At 41.8% G+C, this 20,610-nt stretch overlaps 1 protein-coding gene across 4 annotated transcripts in view; it reads right to left on the reverse strand.

The window, feature by feature from the left end:
- Positions 1-2,444: 2,444 nt before the first annotated feature.
- Positions 2,445-20,610, reverse strand: part of LOC135522654 (WD repeat-containing protein 37-like) — a 34,371-nt gene continuing 16,205 nt past the window's right edge. For all 4 annotated transcript variants that reach the window (XM_064949119.1, XM_064949121.1, XM_064949120.1 and 1 more), the window contains 4 exons: positions 14,688-14,829; positions 6,957-7,091; positions 6,572-6,686; positions 2,445-6,093 (listed from right to left, as the gene is read on the reverse strand). In XM_064949119.1, the coding sequence (XP_064805191.1) occupies positions 5,962-6,093; positions 6,572-6,686; positions 6,957-7,091; positions 14,688-14,829 (524 nt within the window). In that variant the 3' untranslated portion in view covers positions 2,445-5,961. The remainder of the gene's footprint in view (positions 6,094-6,571; positions 6,687-6,956; positions 7,092-14,687; positions 14,830-20,610) is intronic.

Below are 20,610 nucleotides of genomic sequence, written 5' to 3' on the forward strand. Positions count from 1 at the left end.
CCCCTCGGCAATGTTCCAACATCTAGTTGAAAGCCTTCCCAGAAGAGTGGAGGCTGTTGTGTCAGCAAAGGGGGGACCAACACCATATTAATGCCCATGATTTTGGAATGAGACGTTCGACAAGCAGGTGTCCACATACTTTTGGTCATGTGGTGTAGTTTTGTGGTTTCTGGCAAATATAACAAACTGATTCCTCGTTAAAAATCCGTTGATTATTTTGAGAGATATTAACAGTATGGCATGACTGAATGGTAATGTTGTATTAAATGAGTGTATATTTGTAAAAATTTTAAACAATAAAAAAATACAATATGGGAAGACGATAATGAAGATATGTCGAATTCAGATGTAAATTGAAGTTATATGAATACATGCTGCTAAGGTTGTAAATTGCACTTCAGTAATACCTTAAAAGTGAATGTTTGTACATGTGAATAAAAATCTGAAAATCTGGTCATTTTATCTCAGTCTTGGTTATTTGTGATGATATAGGTTACTGTGCAATATTTAGTCTGTATTTACATTTACATTTAAGTCATTTAGAAGACGCTCTTATCCAGAGCGACTTACAAATGATACGCTTTAGCTTGGTCTGTGGGAAGAGAAAACCGTGTAACGTGTGCACCACAATTTATCAACCTAAAACACACAACATGTTCTTTAGGTCTACAGTATGTGGCCCTTTCCACTATGAATTGAAATAAACACTGTTTTCATGACTGTCTGTCTCCACAGATGCATCACCTCCACACACAAATATTAGAGACTCTTCCCTTCCCCAAGGAAATACATTGGAAATGGTAATCATCCTGTCTCAGTGGCAGGTGTCAAACTGGGTGGGGAGTCACCAAATGAGCTATGAGAAGGGAGAGTTGTGTGTGTCTCTCTTTTCCCCTCAGGGCAGGTTATGTCTCATGACTGTCCACACTACAACAAACATCATAATTGACTATTTACTCCACAGCCTGGCCCTTGTGCTTGGTCATCTAACTGTAATCTAATAGACATGATGGGAGCTAGGGCTGGGCTCTCTGGATACCACTCCGTTCAGAGGTAATGAATGAAATCTACTGTACTGTATGAGCTTAATACCAAGACCAGGGATTTTCCCAACTTGTTCAAACAAAAAAAATACTGCTTTTTGTAATTCCACATTAACATCCTACATGACTGGAGGAGATTTGGAATAGCCTGAAGGTGATCCAATTCTGGATTTAACAAGAAAAGAGACATCAATAGAACGCCGTTAGGTATCGTCTGATAAAGTTAAATAGAAATCTAACCTTGATCGTGTCAACTGTCAACCAATCCAAATGTGTTCTAAAACACATTCCCACTGACAAGCGACCCTTATCTACGTGACTAACCCCTGACCTTTCCATCACAGACTGCTTACTACCCCCAGTCAGAGGGGCTTTACAGAGAGGAAGGGAGACAGACAGGAGACAAGAAAACAAGAGAGAGAGATTGATAGAAAGAGGGAGAGAGCTTGCTGGGGTTTACGGACAGCCAGTCTCTCCTCCGTATTAATCTCCAGACCATCATGCATCATCTCCTCCACACCTGCTTGTTTATTAGACTTGGCTCATGTCCTCCTCAATGCCACAAAGGGAATAGGGTACCATTTGGGAGGCAGCCAGGGGTTGTGAAATCTACTTACCTGGCCGACCACCAAGATTTATTACTGTCCATTTGTATTTACTTGACTTTACTTGGAGGCTGCCACCAAGGGTGCCTCCTATTGGGAAGGACATATATAGTGCACTACTTTTGACCAGAGCCCTATGCACTTTGTAGGGAATATGGTGCCATTTGGGATGTAGACCAAGCATTATTACAGTCTTATTTGTATTGACTTTACTTCGAGACCGATCTTATTACTGTCTCAATTTCTATTTACTTTACTTGGATGAGATTTCCTTCCAGTTTCAGTAAAACATTGATTGTATTCTCTTCTTTTAAACCAATCGTTAACCAGATCAGAAAACATTGTTTGACCAAGTCTATATGTTTTTTTTTACTGGCTTGCTTGACATATGCACACATTGATCTGTAAAACACACAAAGGCTAACATTCTGTAAGCTTCGTATATTTTTGCTGCCTCCTTTCTGCTTTAGAAAGGTAACAAATCAAGTTGACAACCTAACATCACTCAATTAATAACTGTGTTAGGGAGGAAGGAAAACTACTTCTGTATTTTTAAACAAATTGTGAGCTTGAGCACAAAATCAGTTAGTGTTATAACACACTAAGTATTATAACTAGGGCACTCAACATGTTCACTCATTCTATTATTATCTGAGATGTATCATTTAAATTAATTCAATGAACTTTCAAATTAATTTAGCATTCAATTTATGTCAAATAAATTCAGTTAAGAGTTATAATTATTAAACTATTCAGTTAGATTCATAATGAAAATTTTAAAAAACATTTCAACGAATGGAAAAGGAATCATACTTTTAATTGGATTTTGACAAGCATCTGTGCAGAATACATCTATCCCAAAAATGATAATACAGTGTGCAAAAAGTATAATAAAAGAATGAGGTTTAGGGTGAATATATTTTCTTACAATGAAGCCGCTGTGCCTTGCCTATCTACCGGTACTTTTTCCAATCTCATACCACAGTTCAAAATATAAAAAATCCTATTCCTTTTTCCCTCTTCGTTATAATTCATACATGAGGGTTCTCTGTCCAGCCATACCTCTTTGAAGATTAAAGATGATTCTGATACAGTGAACGTGACGTACAAACTGCCTGAATAAAATAAAAAGTACAATGGTGAAGAAATCTGAGCTATATGCTAAAAACAGAACGGGTACATCCCAAATGGCACCCTACACACTATATTAGTGCACTACTTTTGACCAGAGTCCATAGGGCTCTGATCAAAAGTACTGTAGCTCACCATGAAGGGAATAGGGTGCCATTTTGGACACAACCCCAAGTTATTTTATTAGCAGATGTAATCTGATATTCTGACAGATGCTGGTAACAAGATTAATGCAAATGTGTAACTACATTGTACAACATTCTTATACGTTAAACTTTTTTATCCATACTGAATTTATCTTGAATGTGTAAATTATAACTTATTGTAAAGGCAGTTCTCTTTATATTATCTATTGTGAAAACATCACAGCAGTATAACTGTGTGTTGATACGCAACACAGATGAGGTACAGTAGAAAGTGACAGACACACAACACAGCAACAAAGCCACTTGGTGACATTTCATCTCATACAACCATGAGCAGAGTTGATAACTATTGTACAGCACATGCAGAACATCGAAACAAACCCTATTGAAGAGCGATCAGATTCACAACAAGCGTGGGTGGGTTATACATTATGTCGATACAAAGAGCACTTGATAGGAATGGTTGTCACTCAGGATGGGTTGTACTGTAACAGTGTTAACACACTTTTCTGACCAGGGAAAACTACAGCAGCAACTAGATACAGAGCCTTCCGAAAGTATTCACAACCCTTGACTTTTTCCACATTTTGTTGTGTTACAAGCCCGAATTTAAAATGGATTAAATTGGGATTTTGTGTCACTGATCTACAAACAATACCCCATAATGTCAAAGTGGAATATATTTTTGAAATGTTTACAAATTAAAAATGAAAAGCTGAAATGTCTTGCATCAATAAGTATTCAACACTTTTGTTATGGCACAGATTCAACCACAAAGACCAGGGAGGTTTTCCAAGGGTTCGCAAAGGGCACCTGTTGGTAGATAAAAAATAAAATAAACAGACATTGAATATCCCTTTGAGCATAATGCAGTTATTAATTACACTTTGGATTGTATATCAATAAACCCAGTCACTAAAAAGATAAAGGCCTCCTTCCTAACTCAGTTGCCGCAGAGGAAGGCCAATGGTGATTTTAAAACAGTTAAGAGTTTAATGGCTGTGATAGGAGAACACTGAGGATGGATCAACAACATTGTAGTTACTCCACAATACTAACCTAAATGACAGGGTGAAAAGAAGGAAGCCTGTACAGAATAAAAATATTCCCAAACATGCATCCTGTTTGTAATAAGGCAGTAAAGTAAAACTGCAAAAAATGTGGCAAAGAAATGCACTTTATGTCCTGAATACAAAGCGTTATGATTGGGGCAAATCCAACACAACACATCACAGAGTACCACTCTTCATATTTTCAAGCACGGTGGTGGCTGCATCATGTTATGGGTATGCTTGTCATCAACAAGGACTAGGGAGTTCTTAGGAATGAAAAGAAAACGAATAGAGATAAGCACAGGAAAAATCCTAGAGGAAAACTTTGTTCAGTCTGCTTTCCAACAGACACTGGGAGACAAATTAACATTTCAGTAGGGCAATAACCTAAAACACAAGGCCAAATATACACTGGCGTTGCTTATCAAGACGATGTTGAATGTTCGATTGGCCTAGTTACAGTTGCGACTTAGAAATCGGCTTAAAAATCTTGATAATGGCTGTCTAGCAATGATCAACAACCAACTTGACAGAGATCAATTTATTTTTTAAGAATAATGGGCAAATATTGTACAATCCAGGTGTACAAAGCTCTTAAGAGACATACCCAGAAATACTCACAGTTGTAAATCACCGGCAAAAATTATTCTAACATGTATTGACTCGGGGGTTGAATAGTTATCTAATCAAGATATGTTAGTGTTTATTTTCCAAAGATAAAAAATATATATATATTTTTCTTCCACTTTGACAGAGTATTTTGTGTAGATAGTTGCCAATAAATATTTATCCCACTTTAACAACAAAATGTGGAAAAAGTCAAGGGGTGTGAATACTTTCTGAAGGCACTGTGTATCCTATAACTATGGTTTAATTTCTTCGTGGTCAGGTAACATGAGTCAGGAAAAACTCCTGGCCCTAATCATCCAAACTATACTTCATCCTGACGCGCCTCAGCCAATTTCCCGTGTAACCATGGTGATAATTAACCAAATCATTTTATTGAGCTCTTTTGTGGCTTTGCTACTGGAGGATGTTATGATCACATATTCAACATTAGATTAGCCCATGCAATACAGTAAACAGTGTACTGGCCAGGGGGACTACACACTTCAAGCTGATCATCTATCATTTTCATTGAGATCTATGTACAGCAAACATCAATATCAGTCAAGCATATTTATCTAAGCAGGTGACCAGTAACCATATCAGCACATTGTGACCCATGGAGAAAATGTGAAATATGATATTGAACAAGCCCCATTGCTGCTGCATGCATGAATGCATTTTCTTGCAAAAAAAACATTGCAGGTACCCTATTGTCAAATCTAAAGTACACCCAAATAGTCATATTGAGTACTACACAGTATAGAAAGAACAAGGCAGATGTATCCTAACAGCATGGCAAACAATTGTTTAAATGTGTTTTTAAAAGGAAATCTGTACAATGGACAGTGTAAAATGTGACTGACTCAAAACAACTCAGTAGGTCAAATGTGTAGGTCTCTAGATGATACAGTATAGTAAACTCCTAGCCCTTGATCATGCAGGCCAAAGAGGGTGAGAACAGCCAAGATTACCCACTCAGTGCAAAGATCATCCATCTGGGTTCGACCAGGCCACCATATGATACGCATGGTACAAATGTATTGCCTCCTATCGTTCTTCAGACAGTTTTACAAATAGATTGACGGGGGTTTGAGTGCATGCAAGATCAACTAGGGCTTGCTATTCACCCATTCATGTTCATCAGCAGTAAACAACACCATAGAAGTAGTGTGTTTTCTGGAGTCAACCAAATATATTTTTACATATATAGATGGGTTTAAAATATGACTTTGTCCTCTCCATTAAAACACACAAAAACACTCAGTCCATGCAAAGTGGATGGAGATAATATACATCAAATACAGTGGTATGTGTGTAGTGTGTGTGTGTGTCTGCACACCCATGTATGTGCAGTGTGTGTGTCACTTGTCCTGCATCACTTCTCCTGCAGCAGAGCTGGGATGTTTATGTTCCATCCGATGGCTTGCCGGTCGAAGCCACAGGTGAACAGGTTACATGACGCATTCTCCTCGTTCCACACCGAGCAGCACACCATGCGTCGATGACCCTGGAATACACAGGCACATACCAACACAGAAAAACCTCAAAGACCACACAATATGGATAACATAGCTCAAACAGACTTCAATGGAGTTGTGTACAGTATCACACAGCTACACACAACCCACACAAGTTAGAACCCCCAACAACAACCCTTTGACCTCGTTGGTACGCAGCAGTACATTTCCACATCAGCAGTGTTAATGGCTATAGACACTGAGGCAGTGTCAGCACTCAGCCTGCAGGAAGTGACTATGTGTGGAAATGGGATGAAGAATCTTTCCTCCGCTCACTCTCTCCTCCCACTCTCTACCCCTCTACAGAAGGGGCTGTCTGTGTGACAGAAAGAGATGGAGAATCTTTCCTCATCTCGCTCCCATTGTTTCTCCCTCCCTCCCCCTCTCAGGAAGGGACTATCTGTGTGACAGAAGGATAGATGGAGAATCTTTCCTCCTTCCCTCCTGCTCTCTTCCCTCAGCACCTACCTGTCTGTTGCTGCGTGGTAGTCGTGCCAGTCTTACTCCAGTCATGTCAAACAGCCTGACTTGCCGATTGTCGTGTGGGAGAGCGATGATTCTTTGGTTGGCTGAGACACTTATCCTGGAAGGAGTTCAGACGGAGAGTATGGCGTGTTAGACAAGAGAAGGGAATAAAGCTCGACTTGATGTGTTCTTGACAACGCTATTAATAACTATATGTACAGGTGGAGCTGTCACTCAACCATTACACCTAAACTATCAATCTGAACTGTGCTTGAGTTCAAACTAAAACATAAACATTTTGGAAAACATGACCATGAAATGTTCTGAATTGTATGATCTCTCTTGGTCTTTTTTCAGCTCTTCACATACAATGAAATGTCTCTCCTACCTGTTAACAGCAGAGTCCGTGCGGATGGTTGCTATGGGCGACCTCATGTTCTTCAAGTCCCACACCTTGACGGTGCGATCGTCACTCCCCGACACCACGTTGTCCCCCACTGTGAACACAGCTGACGTCACCGTGCTGGAAAGACACACACACAAAAAAACAGAATGATCATTGTTAAAATCTCTTAAAGCCATCAAATCTACACTAGATGGACAAAAGTATGTGGACACTTCAAATGACTGGATTCGGCTAATTTAGCCACACCGGTTGCTGACAGGTGTATCAAATCAAGCAAACAGCCATGCAATCTCCATAGACGAACATTGGCAATAGAATGGCCTTACTGAAGAGCTCAATGACTTTCAACGTGGCACTCTCATAGGATGCCACCTTTACAACAAGTCAACAAGTCACAAATATCTGCCATGCTAGAGCTGCCCGGTCAAATCTAAGTGCTGTTATTGTGAAGTGGAAAAATCTAGGAGGAACAACGGTTCAGCTGTGAAGTGGTAGGCCACACAAGCTCACAGAATGGAACCGCCAAGTGCTGAAGCGTGTAGCGCGGTAAAAATCATCTGTCCTCGGTTGCAATAGAAGTGACTTTCAAGCTCACAGAATGGGCCTGTCGAGTGCTGAAGCGCGGTAAAAATTGTCTGTGCTCGTTTGCAACACTCAGCACGGAGTTCCAAACGGACTCTGGAAGCAACGTCAGCACAATAACTGTCCTTCGGGAGCTTCATGAAATGGGTTTCCATGGCTGAGCAGCCGCACACAAGCCTAAGATCACCATGAACAATGCCAAGCGTCGGCTGGAGTGGTGTAAATCTCATTGCCATTGGACTCCGGAGCAGTGGAAACACGTTCTCTGGAGTGATGAATCACGCTTTACCATCTGGCAGCCCGACGGATGAATCTGGGTTTGGCGGATGCCAGGAGAATGCGACCTGCCCAAATGCATAGTACCAACTGTAAAGTTTGGTGGAGGAGGAATAATGGTCTGGGGCTGCTTTTCACGATTCGGGATAGGCCCCTTAGTTCCAGTGAAGGGAAATTTGAACGCTATAGCACACAATGATATTCTAGACGATTCTGTGCTTCCAACTTTGTGGCAACAGTTTTGGGAAGGCCCTTTCCTGTTTTAGCATGACAATGTCCCTGTGCATAAAGCGAGGTCCATACAGAAATAGTTTATTGAGATCAGCGTGGAAGAATTTGACTGGACTGCACAGAACACTTACCTAAACCCCATCGAACACCTTTGGGATGTATTGGAACACCGACTGCGAAGCAAGGCCTAGCCTAACATCTGTGCCCAACCTCAATAATGTTTGTGGGTGAATGGAAGCAAATCCCTGCAGCAATGTTCCAACATCTACTAGAAAGCCTTCCCAGAAGAGTGGAGGATGTTATAGTAGCAAAGGGAGGGAACAACTCTATATTAATCCCATGATTTTGGAATGGGATCTTCGACGAGCAGGTGTCCACATACTTCTGGCCATGTAGCGTATCAAATCAAAAACAAACTAAAAAGTATCTCAAAGAGATCACATCAAAACACTGCTGACAAACAACAGGAAAATTGAGTATATTAAAGTTGGAATTTGTAGCAGAGAAATGACCACATCCGTTTGCGATATTACAATATCAAAGGTGTTCATTCAAACAACAAACACCATTTATTTAACTAATAACTAACCCGCTGGGGCGACCAGTGGTGCGGTTTCACTTTATGTGGATCTTTAAAGGTGTGTTACTTTTCTTCTAAGACTCATCATGTGTGATTCAAGTGAAGTCATTCAGCCTGTAGGGAGAGTCATCTCCCTGCCGTCACACAGTCATTCATAAATGAGAGTGATATAAACCGTGAGGAGGGAGGTTAAGGCTATTTTTAATAATCTACCAGCGGGGGTGTAACAATCAGGCAGTTCCAGAGTGGAGCTCCGCTCCCCAGCCCTGTGGTTGCCTCTCAGTGTGCCGTCACTGGGGAGGCTGGTTGGTGGGGGGAGGATCTGTGAGCCACAGCTACTGGAGCAGAGTGACAGTGTAGAGGGCATGTTCTGACATCAGTAGCCTGAGGACGTGCTCAGTGCTTAGCCTGGGGGGGGGGGGGGGAGGGTTGTGTGAGTGTCTTGAAAGTCACCATAGTCTCTGAGGGTCAGTAGAGGTTGGCCCAAAAGTGCTCACCTCAGCACAACTTCCCAGGCGGGAGCCAGGCGTGATGAAGCGCGTCGCTCTCACACGTCGCTGAGGTCAGGACCATTCCTTTAATGGACTCATTTAAGATTTCTTATTCATTTCACACATCACTGTCATCTTTTTCTTCCAACCCCCTTCTCTCTCTCCCTCTCTCTACTGAAGGAGCCAGGAGGATTCGATTTGGCGCTCTGTTCATTCTGATTAAGATTAGCAGCAGAAAAGCCCCATGCAGCACCACCTTAGCCTCACTCACTGGCTAACTCCTAGCCATCTTTAATTTAAATTGACATTATATTACGGTTTAATTAAGGGGCTAAACTCTGCCGTATTAAAGATGTGAGGCCCTGCCCAACTGTACGTATATGACCACCGGGGGGGGCTCACTCATGGGCAATTGTAAATCCCAAATGGCACCCTATCCCCTATATAGTGTACTACTTTTGACCCAGGCTCATAGTGCTCAGGTCAAAAGTAGTACACTATATAGGGAATAGCTAACCAGTCCAATGCACTTTTTGACATTGTAAGGTAAGGTTACGTTATTAAAGTCCTATTATAACTTGGGAGGTATTCTGAAAGTCTCTCCTGAGCCGACTGACAAGCAGGGTCAAGGCTCATTAGGAAAAGGGGAGAAGGGGGTAGGAGGGAAGGAGAAGGCCCAGAGGTATCCGTGACTGGGCCCGTCTTTGTTAAAGGCTAACGAGAGACGTCCACCTATTAACCCTGGACATGATCTTCTACATCCTTAGCTATCATTAATGTGAGTGTAGATTCTGCATGACAAATAATACACAGCATTTTTCAGCAAATATCCTGAACATATATTTGGCGTACATAAAATAATTTGGTGTAATTTCTTTGTTTGAGTATCATAACGATCAAACATTTCCTCCCCGTTTCTATGCATATCATATTTATAGAAGATTCTAGCCTGTCAAATATAACCTGTTCTCTATATTTTTTCCAGCATGACATTATGTTTAAATTGCACTGAGACGAGCATTCACAGTGACTATAGAATCAGATTTATGTTGGCATATTCCTCTGAAGCGCTGTGTTAGACAGACACAGACACATGCACGCACACACAGACACACACACAGATGCCTGCCTGTGATCAAACGCCTCGGAACAGAAGCGAGAGACAAACGCGACATGGCATCCCGTTGGTAAAGCAAGTCTGCTGCCACTTCTCATCTGCACTTTACGTGTTAGCTCATGTACATTGGCCGTGTCCCAAAAGGCACCCTGTTCCCTATACAGTGCACTGCTGTTGACCAGAGCTATGTGGATCCTGGTCAAAAATAGTGCACTACACAGCGAATAGGGTGCCATTTGGGGCGCACATTCAATTATTTCACAATTATAAAGAGGGGGGACTTAGAGGCTGAATATGCTGTGCTTTTGACTGCCACCATGCTCTGTCACTGTGCATTAGCTATAATTGCGTCTGAAGACACTGCAAATGAGCTACTCCTTCCCAAAGCTCTCTATCTATTAAACCCTTTACACTGATGCTCCCCTGCAACATTACACTGTGCTGCTCTGTCAAGAGGACATGTTATAGGAAAACATTCAATTGTTACATTTACAGTTGAAGTCGGAAGTTGACATACACTTAGGTTGGAGTCATTAAAACTCGTTTTTCAACCATTCCACACATTTCTTGTTAACAAACTATAGTTTTGGCAATTCGGTTAGGACATCTACTTTGTGCATGACATAAGTACATTTTTCCAATAATTGTTTACAGACAGATTATTTTACTTATAATTCACTGTATCACAATTCCAGTGAATCAGAAATTTACATACACTAAGTTGACTGTGCCTTGAAACAGCTTGGAAAATTCCAGAAAATTATGTCATGGCTTTAGAAGCTTCTGGTAGGCTAATTAACATAATCTGAGTAAATTGGAGGCATACCTGTGGATGTATTTCAAGGCCTACCTTCAAACTCAGTGCCTCTTTGCTTGACATCATGGGAAAATCCAAAGATATTAGCCAAGACTTCAGAAAAAACATTGTAGACCTCCACATGTCTGGCTCATCCTTGGGAGTAATTTCCAAATGCCTGAAGGTACCATGTTCATCTGTACAAACAATAGTACGCAAGTATAAACACCATGGTACCACGCAGCCATCATACCGCTCAGGAAGGAGACGCGTTCTGTCTCCAAGAGATGAACGTACTTTGGTGTGAAAAGGGCAAATCAGTCCCAGAACAACAGCAAAGGACCTTGTGAAGATGCTGGAGGAAACGGGTACATAAGTATCTATATCCACAGTAAAACGAGTCATCGACATAACCTGAAAGGCCGCTCAGCAAGGAAGAAGCCACTGCTCCAAAAACACCATAAAAACTCCAGACTCCGGTTTGCAACTGCACGTGGGGAGAAAGATTGTACTTTTTGGAGAAATGTCCTCTGGTCTGATGAAACAAAAATATAACTGTTTGGCCATAATGACCATCGTTATGTTTGGAGAAAAAGGGGGAAAGCTTGCAGGTCAAAGAACACCATCCCAACCGTGAAGCACGGGGGTGGCAGCACCATGTTGTGGGGGTGCTTTGCTGCAGAAGGGATTGGCGCACTTCACAAAATAGATGGCGTCATCAGGCAGGAAAATTATGTGGATATATTGAAGCACCATCTCAAGACATCAGTCAGGAAGTTAAAGCTTGGTCGCAAATGGGTCTTCCAAATGGACAATGACCCCCAAGCATACTTCCAAAGTTGTGGCAAAATGGTTTAAGGACAACAAAGTCAAGGTATTGGAGTGGCCATCAAAAAGCCCTGACCGCAATCCTATAGAAAATTTGTGGGCAGAACTGAAAAAGTGTGTGCAAGAAAGGAGGCCTACAAACCTGACTCAGTTACACCAGCTCTGTCAGGAGGAATGGGCCAAAATTCACCCAACTTATTGTGGGAAACTTGTGGAAGGCTACCCGAAACGTTTGACCCAAGTTAAACAATTTAATGGCAATGCTACCAAATACTAATTGAGTGTATGTACACTTCTGACCCACTGAGAATGTGATGCAAGAAATAAAAGCTGAAATAAATCTCTCTACTATTAATCTGACATTTCACATTCTTCAAATAAAGTGGTGATCCTAGCTGACCTAAAACAGGGAATTTTTACTAGGATTAAATGTCAGGAATTGTGAAAAGTTGAAATGTATTTGGCTAAGGTTTATGTAAACTTCCGACTTCAACTGTTCATTTTAGTAATTTAGCATACACTGACAGGAGCAATTATGGTTAAGCACCTTGCTCAACGGCACAGAGTTTTCCTAGTCGGCTCGGGGATTTGAACCAGCGACCTTTCTGTTATTGGCCCAACGCTCTTAACCGCTAGGCTTGACAGCTAGGCCATTATATTCTTCTTCAGTCACACTGCGGAGCCAATTCAGACAAGACAAACCTCTGAACAAGAGACAGATATTGTGGGAAAAAACATCTAATCCAAACATCCTAACCATCCTAAGACATCCCTCTGCGATTTAACCAATGATTACAATTGGCATTTTAAAGTACTGTACGAAAACATTCTGCAAATGGTACAATGTGTGTCCAAATGAGGGGCTTGGTATTTGGTAGCAGTGATATGACCAACAGCTACTCTCGATAGTCAAACTAATCAGGCATTTTGTTTGTCACATATTTGTCCCTTCTGAAACAGATTGCAGCATTTCTAACCCCCTGCTGTCAGTGTGTACGACAGGAGCTCCCTAAGGGAAAGCCCCTCTGTGGTGTCACTCAGCAGCTCATAACTCATGGCTCCACATGACGTGTGTGTGTGGCGGGACAAAGCGGTTGTAGGGAGTTCCAGGGCCAGGGGACATGAGTCTGTGTGCGCGCGCGTGCGTGCGTGCGTCCGACTGTGCCTTCACAGGGAGGCCTCCTGCCAGGCTGTGTGTGGGCCTCATTCATCTTGTTGGGTGCAGGGCAGCCAAGCGTCTCCCTACAGCTGACAGTATGCACACAAACAGTCTACTGCAACACTGGGTTCCCTGAGAGGGCCTCAATCAGCACACACACTGCTATGACTGACACTCATTAGGACTAACAGCTGTCTCAGCTAACACACACACACACGAGAGAGCAGTTTTTCAGATACAGTTTGCACGTGTTAAAGTAAATACGTTCTTAAACAAGTAATTTATTATTCCAGGTCTAGAAACAGAACAGTAAGACACGATCTCACTGCCTACCTATGAATATAAATAAACCTCCTCCCACTCATCATTACTGCTAAGGGTTCTGAGTGACTGAGTTATAATATAGTTCTTAGTTAAAGAGCTCGTATAAAGATGAATAACTATGAATGGTTCAAGAGGGACACAGACTTTGTTCACACGTGGATAGTTTGAGTAATTTTCAATTTGGACAATTTTTGAGCATTTATCAGAGTACTAAAGCTACAAAGTTGTACGCAGCCATGTTTTTAGAGCACTTCACATCATGGGTGAGCTTTATGTGGTAGTTTTGACTACAATGAACTGCAGCTGTTGCTCAATGGTTGACTTAGCTCAAAAAAACTATCCCTTTTTGTCTTACAAAAAGGCCAGCAAGAGAGAGCGAGGGTGAGAGTGAGGGCGAGCGAGGGAGTGATTCAGGTGAGTGGAGGAGGTATCAGTTGACTTGCTTGAGATGCTGTGAACGTAGAGAGAGGAAGGAGAAGGTAATTGCCTTAGCACTAACAGGCCACAACAGACAGCCGACACACACACAGACACACACACAGACACACAGTGAGTGGCTGGCTGTGTGCTTGTGCTAATCTCATTACAGTGATTGTCTATGAGAGAGAATGAAAGTGGGGATCTGTAGGAATTATACATGTTGGGGTCGAACATAATGAGCACCATGTAATCCCCAGCAATCAAAGGCTGCCAGAAGCAGCCTGCCTGTACTACACCACTTTGCATTAACGAGACTGACGACAGGAGTCACATTCAAATGGTTTGAGAGTAAGGGGGAGGGTGGAGGGTTTGGGGGGAGCTGACAGTCCACGTTTTCAAATGAGCCACTCAAATTGAGCCTTTAACAGCATTGGAACGAGAGGGGCCAAATTACACAGAGCGAGGATGAGCGAGGGATTAACGGGGAAACGGAGTGATAAATGGAGAGAGCTGAAGGGAGGAAGAGAGAGTCTCAGAAGGTGGTCAAAGTGGTGAAGATGAAGTGCTCAATAATAAATGATAAAGAGGCAAGTGGAGGATTTTGCCTAAAGCCAGTCGGGCACAGGAAATTAATGTGACATGTTTTTAAAAAGAAAGAAAAACATAAAAACACTGAAAATGGTTGGAGAATGCTTCAGAGTGGTGATGTAGCGACTGCTCTATGGTTGAAATAAGATGTTGCACTGCCATCTTGTGGTGGAATTAGCTCCAACCTTACAACTGCTTCTGTTTTAGTGAATATTATGTATAGTATAGCCACTGAAATAACAATATGACATCACGTGTGACGTTAAGCACCTAAATTGCTTGTCGGGACTGTGTGTGTGTGTGTGTGTGTGTGTAACTCACTCGGTGTGTCCCTGAAACACGTTAACAGAGTGGATGGAGGGGTCTCTGAAGTCCCACAGACGGAAGGTGGTGTCTCTGGACGAGGTGACCACCAGACGCTGGCTTGGATGGGTACAGCAGTGGGTCAGCTCCTGGTCGTGGCCTGGACACACACATACAGTATTAAAGATTTGGGTCCGTGTAAAACTGTACTTAACATGACAGTGTTATGATATGAGGGCAAGGTTAGTGTTAGGGCAGAGACAAATACACTATCCAGGATACACTTCAACAATTCATTCCCACGGGGGGCAGCAGCAACTTTGTCCAGGTGCTGAGCCTAGGTGATACACATATCAGGTGCTGATAATTAAGGTGATCGTCATTCAGGGTCTCAGCTTGCAAACCGTGAGGCTGCTGGTTTGTTTGGTGTCCATGAGACCTTTCGTTTGGTTTTGAATCTTTGTATAACATTTAATTTAATTTCTATTGACAGAGGGGTAAAAATAACCCACACTTAATCATAAAATTAAACAAATGAGAAAATAGCAGGATTCTAAAACTTTACCCTCACGCCACTTTTTGTAGCCTTAGGGTCCAGGACAAAATGTGTCCTTTTCTAAACGCATTTCATGCAATTTGACATTTAGCAGAATCTTTTTTAATACCGCACAAATGATCAAAATGACAGGCTACTTTGACACTGACAAACAGAATCTGAGGTCAATAAAAGCGACCGTGTCTTGGATCCATCAATAGCCTAGGGCTAGGTGTGTGGATCACACATATTGTACAAGATGAGGAAATTATAGTCCTAAAAAAGCCTTCCAGCTTCACTAACTCGCCCAATAATGTACAGCTCACACACCGGAGATGGCTGATGCGCTCATGCCAAAAGCATCTCTCTTGTTTTACTTTGTAAAACAATGCCGTCCACTCAATAGGCCTATTTGGAAGTTGATTGAATATTTTGGTAGCCTCTGCAGACAGATTAGAGTCTTCTCTTTTCAGCAGGAGCCATTTGCTTTCCAACCTTTGTTTTCCCGGGATTGTATTTGAAATATTGCGAAAGTCCTGTTTTGGCTGCATGCAGTTAACTGACAGATTTGCCACACATTCTGGACTGTGATTGGGCTACACACAATCCACAGCTAGGCAATAATAAAACATTTAAAAGCCATTGATCCTCTGTGGCTAAATTATAGGCTTTCTCCTGGTGTAGAGTACTGAATGATTTAATTTATTTTCTGAACAGACAGCAGTAATTCTATAATGTTGGCAAATGTTTTTCAATTCATGGGTGCTGCAACACCCTTCCCGAGGCTATTATTCTATAAGGAAATAAATGATGAATTGCAACGCAGGAGAGACGATAGTTGCAAGCTCATGTCAATCTGAGCAGAGGGAGAGATATACAGTACCAGTCAAAAGTTTGGACACACCTACTCATTCAAGGTTTTTTCTTTATTTTTACAATTTCCTACATTATAGAATAATAGTGAATACATCAGAACTATGAAATAACACATATGGAAACGTGTAGTAACGAAAAAAGGTGTTGTACAAATCAAAATAGATTTTATATTTGAAAATCTTCAAAGTAGCCACCCTTTGCCTTGATGACAGCTTTGCACAGCTTAGGAATTTCGTTCCTTCTTAATGTGTTTGAGCCAATCAGTTGTGTTGTGACAAGGTAGGGGTGGTATACAGAAGATAGCCCTATTTGATAAAAGACCAAGTCCATATTATGGCAAGAACAGTCCATCATTACATGAAGGTCAGTCAATCCGGAAAATGTCAACAACTTTGAACGTTTCTTCAAGTGCAGTCGCAAAAACCATCAAGCACTATGATGAAACTGCTTCTCATGAGGACAGCAACAGGAAAGGAAGACCCTGAGATACCTCTGCTGCAGAGGACAAGTTCATTAGTTACCAGCCTCAGAAATTGCAGCCCAAATAAATGCTTCACAGAGTTCAAGTAACAGACACATCTCAACAACTGTTCAACTGCGTGAATCAGGCCTTCATGGTTAAATTGATGAACACTACTAAACGACACCAACAAGAAGAAGAGACTTGCTTCGGCCAAGAAACACGAGCAATGGACATTAGACTGGTGGAAATCTGTCCTTTTGTCTGATGAGTCCAAATTAGAGATTTTTTGTTCCAAGCGCCATGTCTTTGTGAGACGCAGAGTAGGTGAACGGTTGATCTCCGCATGTGTGGTTCCCACCGTGAAGCATGGAGGAGGTGGTGTGATGGTGCTTTGCTGGTGACAGTCTGTGATGTATTTAGAATGCAAGGCACACTTAACCAGCATCGCTACCACAGCATTCTGCAGCGATTGCCACCCCATCTGGTTTGCGCTTAGTGGGACTATCATTTATTTTTCAACAAGACAACGACCCAAAACACACCTCCATTCTGTGTAAGGGCTATTTGACCAAGGAGAGTGATGGATTGCTGCATCAGATGACCTGGCCTCCACAATCACCCAACCTCAACCCAATTGAGATGGTTTGGGATGAGTTGGATCGCAGAGTGAAAGCAGCCAGCATATGCTGGAACTCCTTCAAGGCTGTTGGAAAATCATTCCAGGTGAAGCTGGTTGAGAGAATGCCAAGAGTGTGCAAAGCTGCCATCAAGGCAAAGGGTGGCTACTTTGAAGAATATGAAATATAAAATATATTTTGATTTGTTTAACACTTTTTTGGTTTCTACATGATTCCATAAGTGTTATTTCAAAGTGTTGATGTCTTCACTATTATTCTACGGTGGATACATTTTTTTAAATAAAGAAAAACCCTTGAATGAGTAGGTGTGTCCAAACTTTTGACTGGTACTGTAATATAAAGTGAATGTCATTCTAGTTCTGTAAGAGATACAGGCACGCTTCTCTCTCTCCCCACAGCAACGGCCACGTGTTGGTCTCTAGGCTACGTTTCGCAAACGATAAACCCAGATCAATTCTTAGAAAATTAGGCACGGGCAGAAAGTCTTTCTAAATCAAAATCAAATCAAATTTTTTATTTGTCACATACACATGGTTAGCAGATGTTAATGCGAGTGTAGCGAAATGCTTGTGCCTCCAGTTCCGACAATGCAATTCTTTTTACAATTCGAGGACATTAGAATTACAACGCCAACTCAAATCAACTCTGATTGCTTTTATTCAGAATGTTACTTTGCAAACAGTGAAAAAAAATGTCATGATAGGTAGGCCTACTGGATCCTGGAACAATCCAAAACTCAAGAGGTGCCGGATCCAAATTAGGCACAGCCCCCTCGTACCCTCCCACAGGACCACTACACCCACCCGCGCCTACCCCCCACAGGACAGCAGCACCCACCCACATGAACGGCTACAGATACTCAAGGTAATTTAAAAGGTACTATTTTATCTTAACCACTGCAGAAGTCCAATAGTGAATGTTATGGCATTATGCGCCATGCAGTCGCGCCACCGAAAGCTCTTATTGAGTCATGTCAGTAAGACAGTAACCATTAATGTTTAGACAGTGAATGGGGAGGTTTCCATCGACAGGTAAACATTGGCCGTGAGGCCAGCCAGCCATAATTGCTTTTCTTGCAAAGAGAGATCCAATTTGGAGGTGTCACTGAAGAGTATAATCTGCACTGAGCATGGAACATGTTTGGAGTGCATTGTGGAGAGCATATTGAAGACTAGTCTCCAGAATTGGGATACCTCAGGGCACTCCCAGACCATATGAATTAAGGTACCAGGAGCATCCTGAGGGCATAGAGAGCATTTCAATGTTGGATTTATTTTCATTTGGAACAGCCTGCGCTGGTCAGATAAGATCTGAAGACAAAATGTAAATGGTTGTTTCTGTTGATGAGGATTTCTAGAAGGAATTCGATTACAGTTTGCCAGTTAATTTCAGTGACTGAAGGTCAGAAGTGTCTCTTCCGTAGTGGTCAACTGACAGGGGCTTCTGAGACGCTTCTCAGAAACCAGTGCCCTGGGTTTAGGCCAGATCTCAACAATTTTCCGGGGGGGGGGTGGATGAATTGGTAGTGTTTCGCATGGCAGAGCAAAGTTGTAAATAAAATAATGATTTCCCCAGTAAATTAAATTCTAAAATGCACAGAGCCCTCCCTCATAGAGAACATTACCTTGATGTGTACACCCTTGTCACTCCAGTGGTGGAAGGATATAGTGCGGCCCCCCAAACAGATGTCGGAATTGTGGAACAAAGGAGACTGATTGCATCAATTGGTTTTGGATCATTTTTCGAAGGTGCGACACACAGAGATGGCCAGTGTTATTTAGGGGACACATTCTGTTTTGGGAGTATCTCAAGGAGACGTTGGCGTGGACCAGATCCTGAAACCTGTGCGAATGTACTAGGTAGGTCCTCTATGGGATGACAAGCCACCTTAGCATCTGGATCAAACCATGTGGAAAGAGGCCAGAGAACAAATTACCAGAAATAATAAATACAAAATTGGAAGGCTTTGGCCACCTGCCCTATTTTTCCTTGACAGAGTATGTCGTTTAATGCAATGGAGGCATGTTTTAGAGACGGAGGAATGCAATTTATTCCTATATCCAGTCGGTGGTGCCAGAGGGAGCATTGAGCTGAAAAGTTAAAGCGTGTTCATCTTGATTTTTTAACCATTTAAGTCATTTAGCAGACGCTCTTATCCAGAGCGACTTACAAATTGGATAATAGAGATCTGTGATTTTAATGAATTTGGAAATGTTGATCGTTCCAGATCTGACACCACGTCTTTGAGAATCTTGTTGTAATTATTTGTAACTATGAATAGGACTGTGGGGTGGACATCAACTCCCAGGTATCTAAACTGTTTAACTCCAGAGATACCAAGCGTTTCCATCGGGGCATAACATTTACCAGCAACTCAAGATTTTTTTACCAGCTCAAATATATTTTTAACATTACAATAACTCAAAAAACAAAAACAAATGAGCATGGTTTGTAATGTTTCTAAAACAAATGTATTACTCGTAAGAAGTCATGTGGTATATTGTTGAACTTAATTTGACCAAAATATTACAGAGACAAATTCACCTGCCCCTTTAATGGTTGGCGGGAGGTTACTGTGGTAGTGCGACTTGAGTCATGTTTGTGCCTGTGAGATTGCCCTTACAAAAAAAAAAATTCAGTTTTTAAACTGCATTAAAAGTGCAATGACTACAGTATAATGGTATTTTGGAGAATAACTACAGTACAATGCAGTTGAACTGCGGTTACTGCACTGTAACTGCGGTTGCTGCACTGAACATTGTTGTTTTGGACGCAGTATTTGCAACAAACTGCAGTTATACTGCACTCTGACTGCAATCTTTTTTCGTAAGGGTGAGTCTGACTAGTTGAAGCTTCCTCTTCACTTCACTAGAAGTTGAAACTCAAACATAGAAAAACAACCTAGCTTGTGAACAAAACAATGTAAATAGCCAAGAGACACAAGGACAAAGTCTCACTTCAGTAGACTTTCATTTAAAGGAAATCAGACAAACGTTTATGCTTGTGCGCAGCGCTTCTAAAAATGAATCTTACACAGCTCTTTACGTGGGCACAGCCCCAAGCCAGGCAGTGTCACAGTGCAAGGTGGAATAAGCTCTATAGATTCGTAGTCCTTTGATTTTGTACCATTAACTTACCAGCTATGAAACAAAACGTCAGAAATACTTTGAGAACAGCTACTGCAGCATTTATTTGACTATAAATGTAATCATATTTCTATTCACAACCCCTACGAAAAGAGATTGCTTCATTATACTGCACTTTGACTGCAATAAGGCCCGAGGAGGTGTGGTATATGGCCAACGTACCACGGCTGAGGGCTGTTCTTATGCACGACACAACACAACACAGAGTGCCTGGATACAGCCCTTAGCCGTGGTATATTGGCAATATACCACAAACCGAAGGTGCTTTATTGCTATTATAAAC

Source organism: Oncorhynchus masou, chromosome 30 (genome assembly GCF_036934945.1).
Source record: "Oncorhynchus masou masou isolate Uvic2021 chromosome 30, UVic_Omas_1.1, whole genome shotgun sequence".
In the NCBI taxonomy this organism is placed as follows: Eukaryota; Metazoa; Chordata; class Actinopteri; order Salmoniformes; family Salmonidae; genus Oncorhynchus; species Oncorhynchus masou.